This window comes from Nothobranchius furzeri, chromosome 13 (genome assembly GCF_043380555.1).
Source record: "Nothobranchius furzeri strain GRZ-AD chromosome 13, NfurGRZ-RIMD1, whole genome shotgun sequence".
In the NCBI taxonomy this organism is placed as follows: domain Eukaryota; kingdom Metazoa; phylum Chordata; class Actinopteri; order Cyprinodontiformes; family Nothobranchiidae; genus Nothobranchius; species Nothobranchius furzeri.
In genome coordinates, this window is record NC_091753.1 from 56,640,740 (window position 1) to 56,667,498 (window position 26,759).

Below are 26,759 nucleotides of genomic sequence, written 5' to 3' on the forward strand. Positions count from 1 at the left end.
AAACTTGCGTTCGAGAGTCCGCCTACTGAGGGAAACCGAAAGTTAAAAAGCTGCTCCTTCTTCTCCACAAACCTCCGTTTTGCTTCAAAAGACTAGAAGGAGAGTATTGACTAACAGCGAACCGGACCGGTACCGTTTCCTCATTATGGCGTTCAACCAGAACCCGTTTTACAGCCCGGTAAGTGCACGAATCAGCTGGGAGCAGAACCGGGTCTGCAGGATCGATAAATAACGGTTCTTATTGTTTTCATCCTTCAGCCGGTGTTGGCTCTGATCCAAAACTTTAATCAAACCCATATTTCTCTCATTTAACTAGAAATATATATTTTCCTTAAGTTTTAAATTGTTTATTTTTATGTTTTTGAACTGATTGTGATTTCAAATAAATCAAGTAAAGGCAAACAAACAGATAAGTACATGCAAAATAAATTTAGCACTCATGGTTAAGTTCAGGTTAAACTAATCTGTTTAGACCTCCAGCTCCGACGCAGATAACTCCAGAACACCTGTTCTTGGTGGGGCTGGATGGCGTGAGTTCGGTCAAATCCGAAGGAAGACTTCTCAGGAAAGCGAAAGTCCCCGAGCTCGTGGGCGGCGCGCGCAGAAAACAATGGCGGACCTGAGCTGTGCTGCTTTTGGAGGCTTTAAACCAAATTATTTTATTATGTTGCTCTGTGTGACACACACACACACACACACACACACACACAGCTAAATCTACCAAACTAAAGTCAGATTAACTGCTTTCTTGTATTATTAAACTTTATTTAATCCAGCACACCAGTCACCTTTGGAATGAGCCAAGGAAAATCTGATTGTCCTTGAATGCATCAATGTCAAACATGCAGCAACAAAATCTTTCTGGTCCACGAACTCACCACTGTTAATGGTTCATTCACGCAAACACCATCAGATCCTCAAGAAGACGTCGAGTCAGAAGATGTGAAGTTAAACATAAATTGGGGGAAAGTTTGAGGTAAATCGTCCCTGAAAACCAGAATCTGTCCATCAGCAGTAAAACAGTTTAAGCAGCAAGAGCCAGAATCTGAATAAATGAAAACAGCGACACGTTTTAAATGAACAAACAACACAAATAGAGCTGGCTTAGACCCTGCCTCTCGGAGAAAACAAGGATCATACAAGGTGCAACATTTCTACTTGGAAACTCTTTTAAACAGTTTGAAGATGAGGAAGTGTATACGCTGCAGATGATGAAACGCTGACCTCCACCAGGTCCTAGACAAGTTACTGTAAATGTTTCAGCATCTGAGTGCGACAAATGTTGGTAATCTGCCTGCTTGTGAGGTACGAAATCCCACCAGTACAGCAGGGAACGAGCTTAACGCCCACTGGGCCAGGAGGACCACAGGTCTGATTCTTCCCAGCAAGGTCATCTGTTTTTTTGATTTCATGAGTTTTAGAGGTGACGGTGGCACAGGAGCTAAGTGCTCACCCCGTAATCAGAAGGTTGCAGGTTTGAGCCCCGCCCAGTCTGCCGCTGTCGTCATGTCCTGGGACAAGACCCTGAACCCACCATACTTGCTGGTGGTGGCCGGAGGGACCGGTGGCGCCAGTGCTCGGCAGCCTCGCCTCTGTCAGTGCGCCCCAGGGCAGCTGTGGCTACATCGTAGCTCATCACCACCAGTGTGTGAATGTGTGTGTGAATGGGTGAATGACTGATTGTGTTGTAAAGCGCCTTGGGGGGTTCCAGGACTCTAGAAGGCGCTATATCAAATACAAACCATTTACCATTTAGAGTCTCTGGCAAACGCTGCTGGAAAACAGTTTTTTTTTAGCGTAAAAGCCCAGATTGGGTTCTGCTGGGAGGCGAGGTTCTGGCACTGGTCTCCAGGTCCGGATCAGGATCACACAATAAAATCCCCGATCCAGCTCCTAATCTTTAGCTCTGAGAGGGAATGTGTGGTGTTTGTGTGACTCTGAGCATTTCGATCATCAGATTAGATCCACCGCGTGGTGTCGAGTCATGCAGGTGGACCCACCTCCGCTCTGCTTCTCAGCTTATTTTCTGCTTGTCCTGTTTTATGGGTTCTAGCAGTTTCCTTTTGAGTCAGTTTAAAGAACTGAAACTTTTCCTGTTTCTGCACAAAAACAAATCAGATAACTTAAAAATAAATCCTGTTCAGTTAGATTTGTATATGAAGGAGAACTTCCTCTGAACTCTGCTCCAGTTTAGCTAGTTTTACAAGCTGATGACTAGACATTTGTTCTGTAGAGGAACTACACACACACACACGCACACAAACACACGCATGCACGCACGCACGCACGCACACACACACACACACACACACACATACACACACACACACAAACCAGGAAACTGCTGATAAACACAAAGTTGGTTTACATGCAGGGGCGCAGATATGATTTTCAAACTGGGGGGGACAAAGTTCCAATGTACCCTCCCCCAAACACATACACACACACATGCATGCACGTTAGAGCTTAGGAAAATAATCAAATAATCGATGCATCGGGATGCGGACATAAACGATTCTGCATCGTAGAAGAGTACGCCATAATCGATTATAGTGGAATGTAGTTTTGTTTTTTTAACGCCGGCACCAGCGCCGCATCCAGATCTGTCAGAGTGAGCGTCCTCCACATTTACCAAGTGGTTCCGCCTTAATGTGGTTCTGCAGGGCTGAGCGCTGGAGTTGTAACCTGAGACCGAACCGGAACCGAATCAGCCCGACCGGTTCTGTTGGATTTGGGCCATGAATTATGTTAATTGAGCGGGTTGTCACGCGGCGCGCTCGCTCGATCAGCGACTGAGAGAGAGAGAGAGAGAGAGAGAGAGAGAGAGAGAGAGAGAGAGAGAGAGAGAGAGAGAGAGGGAGAGGAGAGAGAGAGAGAGAGAGAGAGAGAGAGAGAGAGAGAGAGAGAGAGAGAGAGAGAGAGAGACATTGTCTGCTCACACAAGAGAGAGGATCGGAGGACGTTCCTCCTAACACGCGTTATTATTTTCATAATTTAATAATCATTTCAACTCGAAGCGCTCAGTCAGAGCGAGTGCTGTGATGTCGGGAGATCTGGTCTTGGGGAAGTGGCAGAGGAGAGTGACGGCGGCTGCAGCGTAATCATCTTTAATTTAGGGACACGGAGAAGTTAACAGGAGAAATAAGACAGAAGTTCTTGTTCCACTTTATTCTTTTGTTTCATGAAGATAAACTGATGTTGAATTCAGCTTAAAGAGAAACTGGGAGGAAGCTTTGGTTCATTTTAGGTTACGGGAGGTCTTGTCTCCTATCTGCTCCTCCAGAGACAGCATGGACATGAGGGTTGCATGGACATGAGGGTTACATGGACATGAGGGTCGCATGGACATGAGGGTTACATGGACATGAGGGTCGCATGGACATGAGGGTCGCATGGACATGAGGGTTACATGGACATGAGGGTTACATGGACATGAGGGTCGCATGGACATGAGGGTCGCATGGACATGAGGGTTACATGGACATGAGGGTCGCATGGACATGAGGGTCGCATGGACATGAGGGTTACATGGACATGAGGGTTACATGGACATGAGGGTCGCATGGACATGAGGGTCGCATGGACATGAGGGTCGCATGGACATGAGGGTTACATGGACATGAGGGTTGCATGGACATGAGGGTCGCATGGACATGAGGGTTACATGGACATGAGGGTCGCATGGACATGAGGGTCGCATGGACATGAGGGTTACATGGACATGAGGGTTACATGGACATGAGGGTCGCATGGACATGAGGGTCGCATGGACATGAGGGTCGCATGGACATGAGGGTTACATGGACATGAGGGTTACATGGACATGAGGGTCGCATGGACATGAGGGTTACATGGACATGAGGGTCGCATGGACATGAGGGTCGCATGGACATGAGGGTTACATGGACATGAGGGTTACATGGACATGAGGGTCGCATGGACATGAGGGTCGCATGGACATGAGGGTCGCATGGACATGAGGGTCGCATGGACATGAGGGTTACATGGACATGAGGGTTGCATGGACATGAGGGTTACATGGTGAGGGTTACATGGACATGAGGGTCGCATGGACATGAGGGTTGCATGGACATGAGGGTTGCATGGACATGAGGGTTGCATGGACATGAGGGTTACATGGACACGAGGGTTACATGGACATGAGGGTCGCATGGACATGAGGGTTACATGGTGAGGGTTACATGGACATGAGGGTTACATGGTGAGGGTTGCATGGACATGAGGGTTGCATGGACATGAGGGTTACATGGACTTGAGGGTTGCATGGACATGAGGGTCGCATGGACATGAGGGTCGCATGGACATGAGGGTCGCATGGACATGAGGGTCGCATGGACATGAGGGTTACATGGACATGAGGGTTGCATGGACATGAGGGTCGCATGGACATGAGGGTTGCATGGACATGAGGGTTGCATGGACATGAGGGTTGCATGGACATGAGGGTTACATGGACATGAGGGTTACATGGACATGAGGGTTACATGGACATGAGGGTTGCATGGACATGAGGGTTACATGGACATGAGGGTTACATGGACATGAGGGTTGCATGGACATGAGGGTTGCATGGACATGAGGGTTACATGGACATGAGGGTTGCATGGACATGAGGGTTACATGGACATGAGGGTTGCATGGACATGAGGGTTGCATGGACATGAGGGTTACATGGACATGAGGGTTGCATGGACATGAGGGTTGCATGGACATGAGGGTTACATGGACATGAGGGTTACATGGACATGAGGGTTACATGGACATGAGGGTTGCATGGACATGAGGGTTGCATGGACATGAGGGTTACATGGACATGAGGGTTGCATGGACATGAGGGTTACATGGACATGAGGGTTACATGGACATGAGGGTTGCATGGACATGAGGGTTGCATGGACATGAGGGTTACATGGACATGAGGGTTGCATGGACATGAGGGTTACATGGACATGAGGGTTGCATGGACATGAGGGTTACATGGACATGAGGGTTACATGGACACGAGGGTTACATGGATATGAGGGTCGCATGGACATGAGGGTTACATGGTGAGGGTTGCATGGACATGAGGGTTGCATGGACATGAGGGTTGCATGGACATGAGGGTTACATGGACATGAGGGTTGCATGGACATGAGGGTTACATGGACATGAGGGTTACATGGTGAGGGTTGCATGGACATGAGGGTTGCATGGACATGAGGGTTACATGGACATGAGGGTTACATGGACATGAGGGTTGCATGGACATGAGGGTTACATGGACATGAGGGTTACATGGTGAGGGTTACATGGACATGAGGGTTACATGGAAATGAGGGTTGCATGGACATGAGGGTTGCATGGACATGAGGGTTACATGGACATGAGGGTTACATGGATATGAGGGTTACATGGACATGAGGGTTACATGGACATGAGGGTTGCATGGACATGAGGGTTACATGGACATGAGGGTTACATGGACATGAGGGTTGCATGGACATGAGGGTTACATGGACATGAGGGTTGCATGGACATGAGGGTCGCATGGACATGAGGGTTACATGGACATGAGGGTTACATGGACATGAGGGTTGCATGGACATGAGGGTTGCATGGACATGAGGGTTACATGGACATGAGGGTTGCATGGACATGAGGGTTGCATGGACATGAGGGTTGCATGGACATGAGGGTTACATGGACATGAGGGTTACATGGTGAGGGTTGCATGGACATGAGGGTTACATGGACATGAGGGTTGCATGGACATGAGGGTTACATGGACATGAGGGTTGCATGGACATGAGGGTTACATGGACATGAGGGTTACATGGACACGAGGGTTACATGGACATGAGGGTCGCATGGACATGAGGGTTACATGGACATGAGGGTTACATGGATATGAGGGTTACATGGACATGAGGGTTACATGGACATGAGGGTTACATGGACATGAGGGTTGCATGGACATGAGGGTTACATGGACATGAGGGTCGCATGGACATGAGGGTTACATGGACACGAGGGTTACATGGACATGAGGGTTACATGGTGAGGGTTGCATGGACATGAGGGTTACATGGACATGAGGGTTACATGGACACGAGGGTTACATGGACATGAGGGTTACATGGTGAGGGTTGCATGGACATGAGGGTTACATGGACATGAGGGTTACATGGACACGAGGGTTACATGGACATGAGGGTCGCATGGACATGAGGGTTACATGGTGAGGGTTGCATGGACATGAGGGTTACATGGACACGAGGGTTACATGGACATGAGGGTCGCATGGACATGAGGGTTACATGGTGAGGGTTGCATGGACATGAGGGTTACATGGACATGAGGGTTACATGGACACGAGGGTTACATGGACATGAGGGTCGCATGGACATGAGGGTTACATGGTGAGGGTTACATGGACATGAGGGTTACATGGTGAGGGTTGCATGGACATGAGGGTTGCATGGACATGAGGGTTACATGGACTTGAGGGTTGCATGGACATGAGGGTTACATGGACACGAGGGTTACATGGACATGAGGGTTACATGGACATGAGGGTTGCATGGACATGAGGGTCACATGGACATGAGGGTTACATGGACACGAGGGTTACATGGACATGAGGGTCGCATGGACATGAGGGTTACATGGTGAGGGTTGCATGGACATGAGGGTTGCATGGACATGAGGGTTACATGGACTTGAGGGTTGCATGGACATGAGGGTTGCATGGACATGAGGGTTACATGGACATGAGGGTTGCATGGACATGAGGGTTACATGGACATGAGGGTTACATGGACATGAGGGTCGCATGGACATGAGGGTTACATGGTGAGGGTTGCATGGACATGAGGGTTGCATGGACATGAGGGTTACATGGACATGAGGGTTGCATGGACATGAGGGTTGCATGGACATGAGGGTTACATGGACATGAGGGTCGCATGGACATGAGGGTTACATGGTGAGGGTCACACAGGACAGGTTAGTGGAAAGGTTTGTAGTTAGCTGGTTGTGAAGGAGATCCATCAGATGGGTAATTTAATCCTAATCCAACCCACAGCCTTCTGCTGGTGTTATTATCAGCAAGAATAAAACACACATCTTAAATATTATTGGAAGTGTAGAATTTGTTTTATGTTTTATTATTTTCTGCATCAAACAGAACTTGATTCATTCTCCAACATTTCAGAAAAGAACCACTGGGTTCAAATAAAATAACAAACTAAGTCAAACATTTAATTTGGTGTTTTTTCTGACACCCTTCAACTGTGGCATAAATATTTGACTCTAGAGCTGCTCAGAGACATTAAACACTCATATATGAACCCATTATGGATTTTATTATTACATTATGTGTCCTGTAGGTTTTCAGTACTTTTTTAGATTTTGAGGGTTTTTGCAAAGCGTGTTTTTCTCAGCCTGAGGCGTGGTGTTGAACGAGGAAACAGAAGGTTTTACTTTGTTAAATCTTCTTAAATGTTTAACATGTTTTGTCCTAGCCTGTCGTGAATGGAGAGCTTTTGAGGGATGGCAGGTTATGTCACTTACATTTTTGATTAAAAAAATAAAACTAAAAGCTATTATCTGACAGCAGCAGTAGCTCAGGTGGTAGAGCGGGTTGCCTCATGATCGGAGGGTCATGGGTTCGATTCCAGCTCCCGCCAGGGGTGTCCTACTGTTGTGTCCTTGGGCAAGACACGTCACCCAACTTGCCTGTGTTAGTGGTGGTCAGAGGGGCCGACGGCACCAAATGGTAGCCTCGCCTCTGTCAGACCTCCCCAGGGCGGCTGTAGCTACAAGGAGCTTACCATCACTAGCAGTGTGTGGATGTGAGAGTGTGTGAAAGCGTCTTTGGGTGTCTAGAAATGCGCTATATAAGTTCAATGCATTATTATTTATTATTATTATTATCTTCAATTTAGCGATGAAAACAAATCAATATGAAATAATCGTGATGCATCGGGATATCGAATTGAATCGGGAGACAAGTGAAGATTCACACCTCTTAACGCACGTACACACACAAACTATTGCAAGAGCCTTAACTAGAGCTCAGTCAGTTTGTGTAATTTCCTCCAATGGTTTACAAACAAACGAACACTTTTATATACGTGTTTGAAGCCATTATGCAGTGGAACGCTGGCAACAAAGCTCTGCCTGATCAACGCTATCCAATTCAGTCATTTGTTATTCTTCCAATCAATTACTAACCAAAACCTCGTGCTTTATGCAAAACATGAAATGATTTTCAGCATACCAATCTTTACAGAAAACATAAAAACCCTAAAAAACTGCACATAAAATATATTTAAAAAACTAAGTTCACTTATGACTTAGAGCAGTAGTTCCCAAACTTTTCAGCCTGACCAACAGATGTTCCTTCGTATTTTTGCGTTATTTATACATTTTCATTATATTTGGAAAGTTTTTATTTATATATAAATATATAAATCTCTTTGTAAATTTTATATTTTACTTTTTTATGATTATGTGGCACACTTGACTTCCATACATAACGCATCGGCATCTGCCCTTTTTTACAGCTTTTTAATTTTTTTTACATTGTCGCTACGTCTGTCACGTTAGCGGTGTTTTACCATCATTTCTACATCCATCACGTCCCAGAGAAGGTTAAACCAACATCAAACCCAACGTCTGGAGCTTGTAAACTCCACACACCTCTCGTGCAGCACCAGCTGTCTGATGCTGCAGCAGCGTCAGTCGTCCCGGCTGGATGAGGGAATTTCTTCATCAGAGTCAATATTCTGCTTCATAATCAGAGTCAGTCATGACCAGACAAAGTGATGAGTCAACAAAGACCAGACCTGCCGGCAATTATGCCTTTTATCTAATATTTGCCCTCTTCATGCTGCACGCATCTCCTCCTCTCCCAGACTGGGAGCCTCTAGGCGGGAGGCGATTTTCAAACTCTAAAAACTCCCAAACTTTGCTCAGCCTGAAGGTTCCACATCTCCACTATCTTCTGGTGTAAAGTAGTAACTTCATGAGGTTCATGTTTGTAGATGAGACTTGTTAAAGTCAGCAGTGAGGCTTTGGCACTTATAACGAGTAAGTCCCAACACTGACAACAACGTACTGAAACTAGAACCAACACGCATAAACGGACAGATCAGTCCCGCCTACTTACACTGTTGGTCTTGTTTAAATACGCAGTAATCGTTGCCTTTTTCGCTTCATCCTGCATTCTAGCAGCAACCACTCTGGCGCCTCTGGAGTCGGTGTTTGTTTACGTCATGCTGCATTCAATGTGATTGGAAAAAGCAGCTTCAAGTGCGTAACCTCTGATTTTGTTGTATTTCCTGCCTTAGTGCGCGGGGGGGGGGGGGGGGGGGGGGGGGACGACAGATCGGGGTCGATCTGAATCTGGGGGGGGACAGATTCCACCCCCCGTCCCCCACCCTATCTGCGCTCCTGTTTACACGAGAGCGAAGGCCACAACAAGGAACTGAAAACGTCTTCAGAGTTTAACCTAGTTTTATTTTTAGAGCCACAAATGATCAAAACAATATTACATGAATTAAACAATAATAAATAAATTTTGTTTAATTAAACCAGTTAGAGATACTGGTTGTGTTGCATCACCCTCCATGAAACCTCCCATTAGTGACAAGTTTGGATCAAACTTTGAGTAAACATCGTAGTAAATGGCCTGTTTTTGATATAGCGTCTTCTGTAGGGTTCTACAACCCCCCAAGGTGCTTTACAACACAATCAGTCATTCACCCACTCACACGCCGGAGGGATGAGCTAAAGTATAGCCACAGCTGCAGCCACAGCCTGGGACTGGCATCACCAGACCCTCCGACCACCACAGGCAAGGTGGGTGATAGTCTTGCCTAGGGATGGGTACCTTTGACATTTGAATCGATCCGGTACTAATTCCCGGTACCTACGAGTCGATACCGGTACTTAACGGTACCAATTTTCGATACTTTTGAGTGTTTATTATTTTAATTCTCTTTTATAATTAAATATATATTTTTTCAATATATAACCATATTTGATAAATATCACGATAAATAACATACAACTGTTTGTATTTTAACATCGTCCTTGTAGTTTTATAAGCTGATAATTAAACTGAAGCAAACATCTTTACTGTGAACTAAATTTACTGTGTATCTTCATTCCTTTTGCCGTCCTTTTTCATTTGATTTTTCCTACTGGGAAGTTAGAATTTCCGAGGAGAAAGCGAACGCACCATTAGCTGATAACAACGGTGGCAATGGAAGCTAACATATCAAGCTAACGTTATCTTAAACAGTTTATTTAGCTGCTGGAGCAGATTAAAACGATGATGCCTCAAACTTAGATCGTTGTCACTGGTTTTACCTTCACCCAATCACCCGTCGCATTTAGTAAAGTAAAGCCAAACTTTAGAGCGCGTTCATGTTCTTCTAGTCGGAAATTCGGAGTTCCGAGGAGAAAGCGAACGCACCATTAGCGAAATGGAAGCTAACAAATCAAGGTAACGTTATCTTAAACATTTTATTTACCTACTGGAGCAGATTAAAACGATGATGCCTCAAACTTAGATCGTTGTCACTGGTTTTACCTTCACCCAATCACCCGTCGCATTTAATAAAGTAAAGCCAAACTTTAGAGCGCGTTCATGTTCTTCTAGTCGGAAATTCAGAGTTCCGAGGAGAAAGCGAACGCACCATTAGCGAAATGGAAGCTAACAAATCAAGGTAACGTTATCTTAAACATTTTATTTACCTACCGGAGCAGATTAAGATGAGGATGTCTCACTTAGATCGTTGTCTGTCGCTAGTTTCATCATCACCCAGTTACCCATCACATTTAGTGAAGTGGACCCAAGCTTTAGCGTGCGTTCTTTCTACCATGCTTGCTCTGTTTACAACGGGCTCGCAGGGACCGGCGACATAACGCTTTTGCGCATGCGCAACTGTCTTGGCAGTACCGAAACGAGGCACCGTTTGAAATGACGTGAATCGGTGTTCGGTCGGTACTATGGAATTCGGTCGGTACCTTAAAAAGTACCGATTTCGTTACTCATCCCTAGTCTTGCCCAAGGGCACAACGACTGCAACGGATGGGGCTTGAAACTGCAACCCTCCTGTTACGGGGCGCTACCGTTGCCCCAGACATTGAAACATCATGAAACATTTAAAACACTTTGTTTTTCCATGTTTTAGAGAATACCTTTCACCGGAGCCATCCACGGCGGCCTGCAGGAAGGGAAGTCCATCACCGTTAGCGGTCGGGTTCAACGTGGAGCTGATAGGTACACGTCCTCTCTAATAAACCCAAGAAAATTGTTAGTTCTCACATTGTTTTGTTTTATTTCTTTAGCACTCATGCTTTTTCTACAGGTTCAACGTGAATTTGCAGTGTGGTTCCAGATCTGGTGCTGACATCGCGCTCCACATTAACCCTCGTTACGAAGGTCACCATTATGTGGTCACCAACACCTTCCAGCAAGGCCGCTGGGGGTCAGAGGAGAGGAAGCAGAGCTGCCCGTTTCCGCCTGACTGTGGCTTCACCCTTCAGATCACCGTGACTCGGGACTTCTACCAGGTCTGAACCGCCAGTTTGTCGAAAACAAGCAAAGTCAGCGTAACCATCCACTTGGCTTTATAAATGAAAAATGACCCGCACTTGTATAGCGCCTCTCAGAGTAAGGACTCCAAAGTGCTTTACACTACAGTGTATCATTCATCCATTCACACAATGGTGGTGATGAGCTACGATGTAGCCACAGCTGCCCTAGGCCGCAATGACAGAGGCAAGGCCACCGAGTGCAGGCACCACCGGTCCCTATGACCACCACCAGCAGGCAAGGTGGGTTAAGTGTCTTGCCCAAGGACACAACAGCAGAATTCTCTGTCCGGAGCCGGGATCGAACCTGCAACCTTCCGATTACTGGACAACCCGCTCCACCTGTTGAGCTACTGCTGCCGTTAATTCCTAACATTCTCACTCGCTGCGTCCACACAGCATCAGAAAACCAAGTTAGTCCCTCACTTTGACTGAAGTCAACTTGAAGAATGCCGACACAAAAGCACGCATGCTAACAACTACACATTGTCTCTTTAAAGCTGCCCTAAAATTGCATGATATTCATCAAGCATTTGGCCGCTGATCATTTTAAATGATTTATGCTGTGTTTAATTTTCTGATTTCATTGTTTTAATACATTGAGTTTTTATTGTTTATCTGTACAGCACTTTGGTCAGCTGCCACACAGTTTTTAAATGTGCTATAGAAAAAGTGGATTAGCTTGGATCGGTCACACGCGTACGCCGAGCCACTGGAGTGAGTTTCATGCCAACATCATTTATTTCAGGGCTAAATGAGATGGGGCACAATTTCAGACGACCTGGATTTTTCCCATCAAAACAAGGATCCCAGAGTGGCATCATTTCCTTTTACCTTATTGATCATCACTACACTGTATATACTGAATTTATTGATGCCAATCTGTGCATCATTCTGTAGATTTTCTGAAAAAACATGCACGCACGCACACACAAACACACACACACACACACACACACACACACACACACACACACACACACGCACACATAATTTCATTCAAAATCCACCAGCTTAAATGCAATCTTACACATCTCATCATGTTTTAGACACCAAGAGCTATTTTCATTTCGTCAGTGACTCGTTTTTGTTTTGAGGAAAAGGGGCGTTGACGAAAACCACACTGGTCGGCCGCCTACCATGCCAGAGTAGAGCGCACTTCATTAAATAAGTGGGCTTGCTATTGGACATGTTAACTAGGATTAAAGCGCCCAGTTTTAGCCTGTTTATTAGTTTGGCTCAGATGTAAACACGCTAACTGACACTGATACCGCCTGTTAAAATTCCTCCAAATAAAAAAAAACCCAACACATTTCCTTTCCAGCTGAGTGTGAACGGTTCCCACTTCATGGACTACCGGCATCGCCTCCCGTTTCAGACGGTCGACACCATCAGCGTGGGTGGCAGAGTGGACATCTCCTCCATTTCCTTCATGAGTGCTGTAAGGATGCTAAGATAATGCTAATAAGATCATGACACTAAGCTAATAAGATGTTAACATAATGCTAACAGGATGCTAATAAGATGCTAATATAATGCTAAGATAATGCTAATAAGATAATAACACAAAGCTAATAAGATGCTAACCTAATGCTAACAGGATGCTAATAAGATGCTAACATAATACTAAGATAATGCTAATAAGATAAGAACACGAAGCTAATAAGATGATAACATAATGCTAACAGAATGCTGATAAGATGCTAACATAATGCTAATAAGATGCTAATAAGATAATAACACAAAGCTAATAAGATGCTAACATAATGCTAACAGGATGCTAATAAGATACTAACATAATGCTAAGATAATGCTAACAAGATAATAACACAAAGCTAATAAGATGCTAACATAATGCTAACAGGATGCTAAAAGATGCTAACATAATACTATGACAATGCTAATAAGTTAATAACACAAAGCTAATAAGATGCTAACATAATGCTAAGAGGATACTAATAAGATGCTAACATAATGCTAAGATAATGCTAATAAGATAATAACACAAAGCTAATAAGATGCTAACATAATGCTAACAGGATGCTAATAAGATGCTAACATAATGTCTACATATAGAGAGATAGACTCATCCTCTTTCTGTCAACTCATGGGTCCCCTGAACCAAAAACCGAATGAATGGGAGTCTACGGGCTGCTAAAAGGTCTTCTCTGGTCCACTTTGTCTTACGTGTTAAATCACACATGTTAAAGCCATCGACATACATGTATGGACAATGGGTTTCCATAGGCTCCAATAATAAGTTTTTGTACTAAAATGGGAGGTGGCCACCACCGCCATTTTGACCGTGTCACAGGTTCCGTCAAGCCCAGACAATTCCATAAAAGGGAAGAGAGGTGGAGCTGAGGGTGGGGCTGTAAGGCTGGGATCAACTGACGACACCCATCGAACTGAAGCGATGTAGCTACAAGCTAACCCAAAGCTAACGCGGAGGTGGGAGCTAAGCTAATGGAGGTAGCGACCTAGCTACAACCGGAGTTAACTGTGCACAACACCAGAGCTTCTGAGTCAGAGATACGCCGGGCTGACCGCTGGGTAAAACCGGGTGGAACACAGAGGTCTCTGAGACCTCCACAAGCCGACAGCCGCACAGCAGACAAGCGCCGCTGTGATCTGAGATGCACAGAGCTGCCGCTGGGGAGAACCGGGTGGAAAGGTTTCCATCCCAGAGCTCCACAAGCCGGCAGCCCGCGCAGCAGACAGAAGCCGCGATCAGACAGAGATGCGCCGAGCTGCGGGGAGGGGAGAAACGGGTGGAAAACGGAGGTCTCCCGGGAGCTCCACAAGCTGATAGTCGGAACCCAGCTCCACCAACATGTTATATTTCAACCCATTTTCTAAAGAGCAGCATCATGTTAAATGCACTGGGCTTTACCCTATTACATTTAAATTTCATGGTTAAACGGTTCATGTTAAAATCTAAGCTCAGCTCGGCAGTGACCTAAAATGCATAAATATAATTTTACTTACCGAAAAAAATGAAGTGGCGACTCCTTGGACGCTCTATTAGTGCAATTAATGCCACAGCAAGTCATTTTGTCCAACAATTGCACAAATAATATCCAAACAAGAATCCACAAACACAGAGACTCAAAATCCCGGAACAGTTTCCAGGCCAGACCGAGGCTCTACTGAGGCCTTTCCACGGAGCTAGTTCTGTGGTCACGTGGGTCTGATGCTCATTAATTATACAGAATTTTAGGCTTTTAATACACTTAAACAGAAGAGTGAGAAAAAAAATTCACCCCCCTCAGAGTTGTCATGAGTGTAAACTAGATCATTTAAACCAAAAACATGTTCTGGTACCAGGCTGTAAACATGTTTATTTCTGCTGTGAAATTGGTATTTTTAACATGGGAGTCAATGAGGATTTGCTCGCTTCTGACACCAGCCCCTAGTGGATGAGGGTGGAACTGTAATTTTGGTACTTCCGGGTTGAGACCAATTTCTGAGCCGCATTGTGGGGGCTTGGTTAAAGCCTGCTTCAGTTTAACTGATAAGTATTTTTACGGTCTTGCATTGAGAATGTGTTTAGATTTACCAAACTTTAAAAAAATTACATTTTATTATATTTTTCCCACAAAATCAGACATGTGGTATGGTATGAAATTGAAAAAATAGATACAATTAAATAATAGAAATAAAATTAATTAAAATTTAAAATCCCAACAGGTGGGCTAGAAAAGTCAATAGCAATCCCATGTGATTTCATGGGCTGCACAAAAAATGGGCATCTTGCTCACCCTGAATAGACTCCAGTTGGGTTGGAGAGGGAGGAACCCCCCCACATGGAGCGTCTACGTATTCATGTCTACGGGCGACACGAGCAGTTGGGGTCCTCTACATGTTTTCACATAAAACCTAAAGTTGAAAATAAGCTCATGGACATTATATGTTAAATCCGTGGAGATGTAACGTATCAGTCCATAGACGCCCATTCATGTTATCGGGCAGTAGGGATCTTGTGCTCTGGAAGCAGATGGGTGTGACTTTGGCTCCCTATAGGATAGATTGTGAAGGGAAAACTAAAATTACTGAACTTATGGAACCTCTTGGAGTCACAGGTAGAATGATAAAGTGATTTTTTTTCTGATTAATTCTGTTTTCTGCAGGCGTTTCCTGCTCAGGCTTTTCCCACCCAGTATGCTTTCCCAGCATTCCCTCCCCAGCCAGCGTATCCAGCACAGCCTGCATTTCCTCCTCCGATGCCTGTAAGTGTAAAAGAAACATGGCTGCTCAGGTAACATTACCTCCCTTTTTATTTTAACGGGATATGCCCTAAAACACATAACCAATTGTGTTTTTATTTAAACGTGTAAAGTTTAGCGTGGGTTCGATCTGTCCTGACTGTCCGGTCCTGTGGGGTAAAGCCCCAAATCTGAATTTTAATGTTGAAAAAGGAACGCTGCTAGGAAGTAACATGCAGTACCGAAGTTGACCAGAGAGCCATCAGCTGTGGAAAGTAGCATTCCCGAGTCCCCCCCCTGCAGGGGAAGTGCTTCAGCAGCTCCTGAGATGCAAGCAGGAAGATGAAACATGAATTATATGAAGTTTTTTAGAGTGTGTGTGTGTGTGTGTGTGTGTGTGTGTGTGTGTAGTTTTTTCATTTGAGTTTGCAATTTTTTTCATCCATCCATCCATTTTCATCCTCTTATCCGGAGTCGGGTCGCGGGGGCAGTAGCCTAAGGCGAGAGGCGCAGACTTCCCTCTCCTCAGCCAATTGGGCCAGCTCCTCCGGGGGAATCCCAAGGTGTTCCCTGGCCAGGTGAGAGACATAGTCCCTCCAGCGTGTCCTGGGTCTACCTTTAGGTCTCCTCCCGGTTGGACGTGCCCGGAAAACCTCACCAGGGAGGCGTCCAGGAGGCATCCTGACCAGATGTCCGAGCCACCTCAACTGGCTCCTCTCGATGTGGAGGAGCAGCGGGTCTACTCCGAGCCCCTCCCGGATGACTAAGCTTCTCACCCTATCTCTAAGGGAGAGCCCAGCCGCTCTTCGGAGAAAACTCATTTCGGCCGTTTGTATCCGCGATCTCGTTCTTTCGGTCATTACCCAAAGCTCATGACCACAGGTGAGGGTAGGAACGTAGATCAACCGGTAAATCGAGAGCTTCACCTTCTGACTCAGCTCTCTCTTCACCACAACAGACCGGTACAACGCCCGCATCACTGCAGATGCAGCACCAATCCGCCTATCGATCTCACGCTCCATCTTTCCCTCACTCGTGAACAAGACCCCGAGATACTTAAACCCCTCCACTTGGGGCAGGACCTCATCCCTGACCCGGAGAAGGCATTCTACCCTTTTCTGAATCAAAAGGGTAGAATGCCTTCATTTTTTTCATGATTATGATTTCTATGATTCAAAAGAATTATAAAGAAATATAATGAAACAAAGCCTAGTGGGGCCCATAAACTACTGTTTTGTTCACCGACCCTTGACCGGGCCGCTCTCAGTGAGAGTTCTGAATCTGCTGACTGGTGTTTTCACCCACTGCTCACTGGCAAGGAAAACCACCATGAAAATCACGTTATATGCAATAACCTACGTTATTATAGGCCAGCAGTGTTTTTATGATGTTTTTGTTTATCCTCAGACTTTTCCTTTATCATTATTCATCCCAGGACCAGCACTTTGAATTAGCTTTTGCAACTGAGTAGTGCCTTTAGCATGTTCTGTTGTTGCACAAGGATATTAGGGTGAGGTTTAAGTATTTATTGGTCTGTGGTCTGTGTTACAGCTCCAGCTCATTAATCATTACACTTAAAACTAAACTGACACCAAATGAAGGGAATCACACGTGCAGCAGGAAGCTGACTCAGAACCACTCCGCATTCCAGCTCTTTAACCTGTGACTCTGATCTATGTTTGTCAGGAGTTGCAGATGCGGACATGAGGGACATTCAGGCTAATAAAGTTTGCACTTCCTGTTTCTTGTTAGGACAACAGAAAACCAAACTTGCAAAGTGAGAAACAAATGATTGATACCCATAAACTGAAGCAGCCGCTGCAGAAGGGTGAGAAACTCGGTTATCCTCCCTTCTGCAGCGGCAGCCTCGCTGATCTTTGACCGCGGTGGATCAGAAAACTCCTCAGCTAGCTTACCTAGCTTGAGTTTTGGTACCCAGCCAGTCTCACCAACGTCATATTTCAACCCATCTTTGACCAAGCAGTGTTAAATGCACACATTCAACCAACAGAATATAATTTTACTTACTCATTAAACTGAAGCTGACTTCTTGAATGGTTTGATGATCAATACCACAGCTTGCCCTCTTTGTCCAGACAATTCCATGATTAACATCCAAGCACGAACACACAGAGGACACAGCTAGAGTTCAGAGGCCGAGGCCTTCACCGGAGCTAGCCGCTAGCGCTAGCTTTCTGAATATAATCAGTCACTCTGAGTTGTTCATGCAGGCTGAACATGAAAATAGTCTCCTACACCTAACTCCTGCATTAGCTTCTGATAGAAAGCAGACGGTGAAACTCCAGGATTAGAAAAGCCTGACAGATCTACGTCACACTGTTACGTTCATGGACTCACCCATCTCGGCTCACGACAGGGAAGGCTGGTGTTGGTTTAGCGTCAAGGAAACTGGGTGTTTCTCAGTGCCAAGGAACCTTGCCTTGATGTCTTGGCCCCGCCCTGGTTGCCTAGGACAGTGGTTCCCAACCTTTTTCCCAAGGGACCCCGTTTTTTACCAGTAAAATTTTTGATGACCCCCTCTTATTCTCTCTTCCAGTACAAACATTATTAAGAAATTTATAAAATTGTTCAAGCACATTTTAATATGCTTTGATTCAATAGATAACAGTAATAGTAGGCTCCAGTACAGAACAAAGTCATTAACAAAACCAAGCAGAGCATAATGTGCTTGACAGTTTGTAATACTTTTCTGAACACATTGTTTCTTGTAAACACCGATAAATCATTCCTTTCAATAAACGTTTGACACATAAAAAATACACTGAGCAAAATGTACTTAAATGTGTATATTACTGTTTATACTAGATTATTTACTGTAAAGGCTGTGATTAATCCACCAGTCCTATCTTTAATGAACTTTTGACACTTGAAAATAAAACAGTGAGCTGAGCAAAATGTTCTTAAAAGCGTGTTACTCTTTCTGTACTAATTATTTCCTCTCTTAATATCAGTAAACTTTTAACTCATGAAAAAAAAAAGTGAGCAAAATGTAGGCTATAAACAAGTAATAAATGAAGTTTTAACCCCTTAAAGTGGAGAGGTCCTGGCGACCCACTGAGAGGCTTTGGCGCCCCCTTGTGGGGGTCGGGACCCCCAGGTGAGGAACCACTGGCCTAGGAGATACGTCATCGGGAGCCGCCAAGACGTGTTCCAATGTTCATGTTCTGCTGTGGCGTGTGTTCTCCGTTTGTTAGCCGTTTAGCTAGCTGAGCGAGGATACACGGGAGGTGTCTTGTAGCCTAGCCTTGGTCAAAAATTACCCACAATACACCACAGTATTTTCAAAAAGACGGCGGATCAGAAGCCGGCAGCTACTTTTGGGACAATTTTCAAGTTTAAAAGTAAATCAACTAATTTAAAATGTTTTTTTTTTAGATCCAAAGAAGTTATCTATGGTTGGTTAGTTGCTTAGTAGTTGCAGCTTCAGTGGCTAGCGGGTAGTAACTCGCTTACATATTTAATTTAATAAACATTTACACAAAATGTAAAAAGAAAAAGCCTTGTTATATATTTATATTGAAACTAATACGTATAAAATATAACATAATCTCCCGTGTCACGTGACGTTATGTGACCGCCGTGGAAGCCGCGGCCACGTGATGCAAGTCTGTTCCATTTAATCCATTTAAATTTTAGTCTGTAGAGTGGTGTGAGGGAGAGTCAGGGTACGACAAGAAATTTTAGAATGTAGAGTGGTGTGGTATGTGGTATGATTTGTGTGCATGTGTGTTAAAACATGAGTAAAGTAACACTTTAAAGTGGGAGTCATGGCATGGCTGGAGACTTCGACACTTCCTGTCAGAAAAACGCTAAAATGGGCGTTGCTTGGCGGACTGAGAGCAGCGCTGAGGCAGTGATACACATGTCTACAGCACTATCAGACACTCATCTGTACAGGTTATCAGCCAAAAAAAAGCTAATTTAGGTGTTACTTGCTTGCAGGTTGTTCCCTACAAGAACTTCATCAGCAGTGGACTCCAACCTGGCAGAACCATCACGATCCAGGGAATTGTCAATCCCAGTGCCACCAGGTGAGACTAGATTACAAGCTGGGTTCTGTCCTGGCTGCTGGGGTTCAGGCTAACTCCTGACCTTCAGGACTGTACACAAAATAAGCCTTATGATCTGAAGCCTTTAGATCAGGCGCCCTCAATTATAATGGTCCGAGGGCCACACACAAAAAGACCCAGAAGGAAGAGGGCCGGGAATGGAGGGCTGCTGCTGCTGTTTGGATCGCTGGCTGTAACGCACATAACACACAAGCTTGCAATATAAAGCAGGACAACACCTGTCCCCCTCCAGCTCGGCTGTGTGACTGCACTAACCTGTCCTGTGTGACCGTCACCATGTAACCCTCATGTCCATGCTGTCTCTGGAGGAGCAGATAGGAGACAAGATCTCCTGTAACTTAAAATGAACCAAAGCTTCCTCCCAGTTTCCCTTTAAGCTGAATTTAACATCAGTTTATCTTCATGAAACAAAAGAATAAAGTGGAACAAGAACTTCTATCTTCTATTTCTCCTGTTACCTTCTCCATGTCCCTAAATAAGAGACAGGTTACGCTGCTGCCGCCGTCACTGACCCCGCCCCCTCCCCTAGACCGGCCCTCCCGGCATCACAGCACTCGGTCTGACTGAGCTCTTCCAGGGGAAACGATAATGAAATTATGAAAATAATAACGCGTGTTTGGAGGAGCGTCCTCCGATCCTCTCTCTTGTGTGAGCAGACAATCTCCCTCTCTCCTGTCTCAGTCGCTGATCGAGCGAGCGGAGCGCGCCGCGCGACAACCCGCTCAATTAACATAATTTACGGCCCAAATCCAACAGAACCGGTCGGGCTGATTCGATTCAGGTTCGGTCTCAGGTTATAACTCCAGCGCTCAGCCCTGCAGTACCACATGTAGGCGGATCAAAGTTTCCTACCCGGTACCTCTCTGACAGATGTGGATGCTGTGCTGGTGCCGCCGTTAAAATAACACAACTACATTCCACTATAACTGATTATTTTAATCTTCTGATGCAAAACCGTTCATGCCTGCATCTCATGCATTGACTATTTGATTTTTTTCCTCAGCTCTATCCTAAACCTCCCGGTCGGCCGTCGGGGTTGGGGTTGGGGGGTGCGCGCGGGGTTTGGGGGCCACAAAGAGAGGGCTCGCGGGCCGGACGTGGCTCGCGGGCCGCCATTTGCGGACCACTGCTTTAGATCATTGGATGTTTTAATTACACCCGAGTGGGTCAGCGGTCAAACCAGCCGGTTTCATAAAGGTCTGCCATGATAGCGAAAGGACGAGAAGAAACCAACTTCATCCAGCTGCTGCTAAAATGTCACACCGTCCTGTCTCCCCGTTTGGTTCAGCCTGTGTCTCTGTTGATTGCTCCCACCTGCCTCTCGTTTCCCAATCACCCAAGATCTCAGCCCTCTTGTATTTAAACCGCTCCAGTTCTGTGTCTCTTGCTGCCTCATTGTTTCCATGTCCTGTGTCCAGATACCATTAAAACCCTTTTGAGTTTTCTAGTTTGTCTGCCTGCCTGCTTCCTCCCCAGCGTTTGGATCCTTACCTCCGCTCCACTCACCAGCGCGTCCTGACATGAAACAGCCAATGAATCCAGATCAAAGAAAAGGAAGTTGTTCCATGATGCAGCAGAACCAGGAAGTGCCTAAACGGCCATGAGAGGACATTTTATTCAGAGGTTTCCGGAAATTGTGAAATTCGTGAAAGTGTTTTAAATTGCTGTTGTTTAGCTTTAAAATTTCATAATACACAAAGTCAACGTTCTGCAGAAAATGTTGGGTTTCTGCAGAACGATGACTCGCTCAACAGGAAGTGGAGTGGAGAATAGTCGTGTTTCCTGCTGCATGTCAGTGAAAATTTGACTCCTTCCACAAATTTCACATTTAACCCTCCCTCTGTCCTCATGGGTGACCTCTGTCCTCATGGGTGACCTCTGTCCTCATGGGTGACCTCTGTCCTCATGGGTGACCCCGCCGGGAAAGTTGACCATTGAGCAGCATCGATGGTTTATCCCTTGAGGTCCACGTGGCAAGGGTGAGGTGGTGCTCACTCCTCACTGTTGGATAAAAATTGTGGTAATCAAACAGAGTTTATCATCGTTATTTACATTTAAATTAGTAATGCCTCCCTCCTGCAGCTAATCAAGGCCAGACTGGACGTCTGCATGGTCCTGCTGTGAAACCTCTTTGAAGTATTCCCTTTTGTCTTCCGTGATAAGTAGGTGTGGTTATCTCTGGTGATGTGATTCCTAATAAAAGCTCTCGACAGCTTTACCTCTGTGTGAGAACAAACCGCCTCTGACTCTGGTGTGTATGTTTCACCCTTTGCAAAGTTGAATTTGTTGATTGGTTGTATTTTGATTATAATTAAGCAAATTATTAATCTAATCCCTCTGTGTATGCTCTGACTTTCTTTGAGGTAATTTTGGGAGTAATATAAAATTATCCAACACTCACCCCTGCCACGTGGACCTCAAGGGATAAACCATCGATGCTGCTCAATGGTCAACTTTCCTGGCGGGGTCACCCATGAGGACAGAGGGAGGGTTAAACCAACTCGAACGAGCTGGTGTGGGTGGGGCCAAGCGTAGGGTTTCCCGTTTTCCTTCCCAAATTCGCTGGTTGTTTTTCAGATTCCACGTGAATCTGAGCCATCAGTCCGGAATCGCTTTGCATTACAATCCACGTTTCAACGAGAACACTGTGGTCCGAAACACCAAGCAGGGGAACAGTTGGGGTCCTGAGGCACGGGGCGGGGGGATGCCCTTCCAGCGGGGACAACCGTTCACGGTAAGAGTAGGTCACACACACACCGGCTCACACACAGAAGCCATACACAGGATCACACAAAGGGGATCACACAGACTGGATATCAGTTAGACATTTAAAAAAATTACAAAATGGAAAACAAACACCAAATTTGTGAATCAGTTTCCTCCATCTAGCATCTTTTAAAGGAGTCGTCACCTGTTATTACCATGGATATCTACATCATGGACTTTTAAGCCATAAAAATTATTTGTATTGGAAAATCAATTAAAAACTGCTTTTCTGATCCCTTTTTTTTTTGTGTAAAGGACATGTTTTGTCGTGAGAGCACACTCGATATTTTGGCTGTGTCCAAGGAAGATCCCGTCTTTTTCGCCTCTGCTTGGCTAGAAGGGCTCCGCTACGATTTAGCAGCAAATCGGCATCTTCCCTCGCTAAATGCAGACTGTTCTCCTGCCACCGCCACCAACAGAAAGCTGTTTTGGGGAGTTTTAAAAAGAAACTGTGAACTATAATAATCTCGCTGTAATAATCAGAGGCGAGAAAGATGGAACCTTCCTTGTACGTACTACGGTTCCAAATGACACGTCCCGTCATTGTTGAAAAATACTTCCAAATGAAAGTTTAAAGAGCAAGTCACCCCCAAATGAACATTTTTTTTGCTGATAAACTAAATAAACGAGTGTCTAATCGTGCTGCAGACACGTGTCGCCAATAATTTGGCACTTCAGTGCATCTTAGTTAAAATTTAAATATTCTGCCTTAAACCGTCAGTGTTGTGCCGTTGTCAGGTAAAAACTCTGCACTGTATTTTACTTTAAATCTGCCACCGCTATTGGCTAAGAAGTATGCTCGTCTCGTCTCGTCTTCCTCCGCTTATCCGGGTCCGGGTCGCGGGGGCAGCATCCCAACTAGGGAGCTCCAGGCCGTCCTCTCCCCGGCCACCTCCACCAGCTCCTCCAGCAGGACCCCAAGGCGTTCCCGGACCAGATTGGAGATGTAACTTCTCCAACGTGTCCTGGGTCGACCCGGGGGCCTTCTGCCGGCAGGACATGCCCGAAACACCTCCCCAGGGAGGCGTCCAGGAGGCATCCTGACCAGATGCCCAAACCACCTCAACTGGCTCCTTTCGATCCGGAGGAGCAGCGGTTCTACTCCGAGTCCCTCCCGAATGTCCGAGCTCCTCACCCTATCTCTAAGGCTGAGCCCGGCCACCCTACGGAGGAAACTCATTTCGGCCGCTTGTATCCGCGATCTCGTTCTTTCGGTCATTACCCAAAGCTCATGACCATAGGTGAGGATTGGGACGTAGATCGACCGGTAAATCGAGAGCCTGGCTTTCTGGCTCAGCTCCCTCTTCCCCACGACAGATCGGCTCAGCGTCCGCATCACTGCAGACGCCGAACCAATCCGCCTGTCGATCTCCCGATCCCTCCTACCCTCACTCGTGAACAAGACCCCGAGATACTTAAACTCCTCCACTTGAGGTAGGACCTCTCCCCCGACCCGGAGGTGGCAAGCCACCCTTTTCCGGTCGAGAACCATGGTCTCAGATTTGGAGGTGCTGATCCTCATCCCTAAGAAGTATGCTATGATGTAAACTGGTACATCATGATGTCACAATGCTGTCGTGAGCCTGTGTGTGTGTATTTGTTAGCGGCTCCGCCCTCTCGGTCTGCCAGGCAACAGCATGTGTTGCATTTTTCAAACATGAGGTGGGAGTGAAGTTAGACTCTGGTAGGGGTTGACTTGCTCTTTAAAGAGCAAGTCAACCCCAAATCAACTTTTTTTTTGATAAACTGTATAAATGCGTGTCTAATCGAGCTGCAGTCAGTAGTTTTGCACTTTAGTGCATTTTAATTAAAAATTTCTGCCTAAAACTGTCAGTGTTGCACCGTTGTCAGGTAAAAACTCTGCACTGCATTTGAATTTAAATCTGCCATCGCTATTGGCTAAGATGTGCCCTAGAACGTTAGCAGGTACCATATGATGTCACAATGTTGTTATGAACCTGTGTGTGTGTATTTGTTAGCTGCTCCGCCCCCTCGGTCTGCTAGGCAACAGCATTTGTTGCATTTTTCAAACAGGAAGTAAGAGTTGAGTAATACTCTGTTAGGGGGTGACTTGCTCTTTAAATTTTTCTGGAAGCGGAACAGTGTGGGCTGTAGCGGTGTTGCTCTGTGCTGTCCATATATGGTACTGTACATCCTGCCTTTGTGACGACAGTAAGGCCAGAACTCAAGATCACGTTTGGGAGTGCACGTGCTCATGGGGTGCTCGTGGGCTGAAGAAGCCAAGAGTAAAAAAAAAATAAAATAAAAAATCCAGTGTTAAATATGGACTTTCCAGACAGTGAAAAACCATTAGGAAGCCATTATGTACTTTTTTTTTTCAAGTGGAAAAGTAAAAAAATTCAGGTGATGACTGTAAACAGTAAAAATTCAGATTTATTAAACTGAAAGGGTTCATCATAGTCTAAAACTGAACCCAGAAAGCTGTCCCCTGTAGTGAGAGCTTGAGTGATGCTAGTTTACAGACTGTTACGTGTTGACTGGGACCGGAGCGGTCCTCAGGAAGGACGATCCAGGAAGGGTTTGTGAGTCAGCTTGCATTAACAAAGTTCTCACAGCAGTTTCAAAGCTCAGTAGTCTGTATTTCTCAGTTTGGGTTAAGAAAACTCCAGAGCACCTTCACCAGCTCACCTGTCATGTCAAAGTAAACTCAAGTGTGACAATTTCCATCAGTGAACATCTTCAACTCATTTCTTTCAGCTGACCATCATTTGTGAGAAGAACGTCTTCCGGATGGTGGTGAACGGGATGCAGGCTCACACCTACAAACACCGTCATACTCCCGTTCATACCATCAACATCCTGGAGATCGATGGAGACATCAGGCTGACCTCTGTAATTGTTTAGAGATCCAGTGTTTGCTTAAAGTTCATAAAAAAGCTAATTTTCTCAGAACATGTCACATTTTAACTAGATTACTGATTTACTAGTGGTCAAGTTGGAAACAGCAGCTGTTTAACTTTATTGTAATTGTAAAAACTGGAATAAAAAACAGAAATTTTTTTGTTTTCCTTCTTGTTTCTGACTGGCTTGAGCTTCTCGGGTTTTTGTTACCTTCTAAAGCAAAGCAGTGAAATTCTAATGAAACCAGTTCTTATAATAAGGGATCTCCTCTGATGTGTTTCTGTGGGAAAAAGGTTTGTGAAAGCAAACCACCCAACCCTGGCCCCATTAAAGAAGGAAATGCCTAAAGTTCACAGTTGGGGTGGGGAGGGCGTGTCTGGTAAAGCCAGCAGACAACTCCAGTTAGCCTAAAAAAATCTGACCAGAGATCAGATTTTATGGGAACAGTCAATTTACCAGAATGCAACCTTGCAGATCGAACATCTCACTAATCTTAAAGGGACTTTAGGGAGTTTTGAATTTTTATGCTCGCGATCGCCCCCTCAGGCCAAAAGCGTAACGGCAGCTTCAATAGTAGGCTCGTGCACGAGGCGCGCATGGTGTACGTGCACACTCCTTAACGAAAATAACAGCTGAGACAGTTCTTTGTGTGTGTGTGTGTGTGTGTGTGTGTGTGTGTGTGTGTGTGTGTGTGGCCCGGAGGACAGGAGAACACACAGCTAATTAATTAAATAATTTGGTTCTGTACCTTTCTCTTCAGCACAGCCGACAAAGGTTTATGATGGGTCAGTCCTCCTGCATGCTCAGATCATTCCCTTCCCTTGCTTGAAAAATTGTTCCAAAATGAAAGTTGAACCCACATCTTTTTTACCTGTGAATTCAATGCCGTTCGGCGAGTCTTAAATAAAAATTTGGGCATCTTACTGTAAAAAAATATACCATTAATGTAAAAAAGAAACTCTAAATAAACTATGTTCACATCCAGAATCAAACCCAGGTCTTCTGCATGACAGTCCAACATCTTACTAGGTGAGCTACACACTAGTAACATTTAAAGCATCTGTAACATTTATATTCTTGATGACAGCTGAAACAACGTTCAAAGAACGGTTCGGAGTGAAAATGGCTATTTTGTTGCTAATTAGCAGGAAATATCTAGAAGAAAGTTCTACAGAAAGTAGCTAAGGGTCCTCAGAAATGTAGCTAGCTTTGTCACTAGGCGTTA

General features: G+C 45.3%; 1 protein-coding gene across 1 annotated transcript; it reads left to right on the forward strand.

Annotated features, from left to right (window-relative positions):
* Nucleotides 1–25,692, forward strand: lgals9l3 (lectin, galactoside-binding, soluble, 9 (galectin 9)-like 3). The gene is made up of 8 exons (XM_015950833.3): nucleotides 1–178; nucleotides 11,208–11,296; nucleotides 11,385–11,589; nucleotides 12,935–13,051; nucleotides 15,741–15,839; nucleotides 19,779–19,867; nucleotides 22,484–22,640; nucleotides 25,391–25,692. The coding sequence occupies exons 1-8, from the start codon at nucleotides 146–148 to the stop codon at nucleotides 25,535–25,537; spliced, it is 936 nt and encodes a 311-aa protein (XP_015806319.1). The 5' UTR covers nucleotides 1–145; the 3' UTR covers nucleotides 25,538–25,692.
* Nucleotides 25,693–26,759: the final 1,067 nt, after the last annotated feature.